At 46.0% G+C, this 2554-nt stretch overlaps 1 protein-coding gene across 1 annotated transcript; it reads left to right on the plus strand.

Moving 5' to 3' along the window:
• Positions 1-281: 281 nt before the first annotated feature.
• DFJ58DRAFT_841904 (uncharacterized protein) lies at positions 282-1656 on the plus strand (the record flags this gene model as incomplete). The annotated part of the gene is made up of 3 exons (XM_041392763.1): positions 282-1078; positions 1116-1150; positions 1315-1656. Coding segments are annotated over 3 exons (1174 nt in total), but the record flags the coding sequence as incomplete, so codon positions are not given.
• Between the last annotated feature and the right edge of the window lie 898 nt (positions 1657-2554).

The following is a 2554-nucleotide window of genomic DNA, read 5'->3' on the forward strand; positions in this document are numbered from 1 at the left end:
TGAAACTATTGGACCAAGGTTTGATACCAAGGTATGGGTTGAATAGTCTGAGGACTAAGCTAACAGACTTTGTCTTTAGGGGGATACCTAGTAGTCATGTCCATGCATGATTCCCAAATCATGCAGGACAGCGATGCTCACAACTCTTGTTGAAGCAGGATTTTAGCTGAGAAAGTCGGGAAATAGGATTGTGGATGGGTTACCTGATGATGAGCGGAGGGCTGCCGAGTTTCTTGTGCAAGCAGGGTGCTGTATGCACAAGGATCTTAATTCTGTCAAAGGCGGGAATACGGCGATGATGGATTCCTGGGAACTGAATGGTTCGAGCGCCCAATGCTGCTGGCCAATAAAGATAACACCGCCACATTACAACAACCATCGGAGACAGTAACGGAGGTGCAGCTAAGGGCGCTTGAAGTCTCTGGCCGAGGTGGCGTACAGACATGTAGTCTTGCTGGTGCAATTTTCAATAACAAGGACGACAAAAAGGGGCAACAAGACACGCACCGTTTCTATTTCGAACGAATCAAGGGCATCCTATCCACATTCCCTGATACCAGCAACACTCGTTATCAGTCGTATTGCGAAGCTGCTGCAGAGTTGCTCACTTACCTCAATGAGTACATCACATTTCTGGAGCAGGTCAGGGACAAGAAAGAGAAACAAAATTTCAGCCATATCGAGGAGAATCTGTACAATGCCCTTCATGATGGCCCCACACTCACTGAACTGGCCGTTCTCACCTTGTATGCCGCTGCAATCACGCACCCATATATGCGATCTGTTCGTGGACCTGGAACCGAGAACATCAACATCCTTGATCTTGGTCCTTTGCATGATGAGGTGATGAATCACCTCGAACTTATTATTGAGAACCCGCACCTGCTGATTTCTCCGAACGCCTCATTTAAACTCGGTGCCCTCGATGGACAGGAATGGCAAAATCCTGGTGCCATTGAAGCTGTTCACAAGTTAGCAGAGGAGGGCAAGCTGCCTCATCTTTGCGAGGCCTTCATTGCATTTTGTGGAGGTGCACTGGGGACATGGGAGAGATTTTCGATTGAATTTGAGGCGGGAGGTATAATTGATTGATCTTCGAAAGCCGAACGTGACAGTGCCTTCATGGCATCAACAAACGATGCAAATGAGGGTGCGCTAGGTTCATACCGGCTTCACGCATGTCAAAAACCACTCACATCAATGCATTTGCGCAACGCACAAGCACAATTCAAACAGAACGAGACTCAAGCATTCATCGATGCCACATTTACAGCTGTAGATCATCAGTACACCATGCGGAAAGCTCGTGAATAGCAGTCCGCGGGTCTTGAGGTCGAACAACGTGCTGATCTTGTACGACATGATCAGCAGGAAGTTGCGGCAAAGAGATGGAGGCGGACAGAACGCACTGAGAAGCGCGCTGAAAAGGGGGCTGCTGAGGACGCTCGGCTGGATGGGGTAGCCATGGTGGTGATGTCCAAGAGTGAATTTCTCATGCTCTCGAACGCTGTGCTAACTGATCAGGTCAATCTCTGTCGACGACTCGATCCTCTGGTGCCAAAGAGATATACTTTGAAAAACAAGCAAGCTCTTGTCAGTGCAATCATGGAGTCTATTGCACGTAGTACAGGCTCGATGTCTCAAACTTTGGAGTAACGGAACAGGCCGGCTGATGATATAATCTTTCTCTTGTATTCTAATTACATTTTCATTCACATTTGTGTTGTTATTCTTATCTTAATCACGTACTTTGCACTTTGTACCATCCTATGTTCACCCATATAGTGATGGGAAAATTATGTAAGCATCACGCTTTGGAAACAAGACTTGCACCTACCCAGAGGATGTATTCCTTGGGTTTTGCATGGACCGATAAATAATAAATAGCATCTATTGGAATAAAATTCACCCTATCCGAATGTAATAAATTAATCATCAGAGAAATCAATGCAAAAGGCGACGAAGACTCACACATCGCTTGAAGAGCTTGCTTCTCTCTACGGTCGGTCTGAGGGCGTAGCGGGATTCGCAAACTTGCTTATAGCACTGAAACGCGTCTTCGCCATGTCAACAATCATCTTAGCAATCTTCAGGGCGACTGAATGCTTCTTTGTCTCGGTATGACGATGACGATTCCATATAGTGCTTAAAGGCTCACCATCAATATATTCATCGGTGGTCGGTCCGTCAGTGCTAAATGTATATGTCTTTGGGACTGGAATATCAGGACAACGTCTAACAACGTGCAGATATTGAGGATATGGAAGCGACTTCGTTTAATATTTGATGAAGCAGGAGAGTATCTGGTTTCGGAAGGCGCAGAACAAGGGACTTGGATGTTGTGGAGTCGTCCCAGCCAGAGAGCTAGTACTTGATGACAAATCGACGACGAATAATTAAGCTCAAAAAGGATTGATACATACTACTACTACTAGTACTAACATGGAAGCGATCACGCTCGTATGAACCACCTGAAGGCCTGACAGATATATCAGTATATATGATAGCTAACAGCAACAGATGAGTCAAAAGCCGACGTATCACTCACCTAAAA

Source organism: Suillus subalutaceus (assembly GCF_016647625.1).
Source record: "Suillus subalutaceus strain FC151 chromosome Unknown DFJ58scaffold_61, whole genome shotgun sequence".
NCBI classification, from domain to species: Eukaryota; Fungi; Basidiomycota; class Agaricomycetes; order Boletales; family Suillaceae; genus Suillus; species Suillus subalutaceus.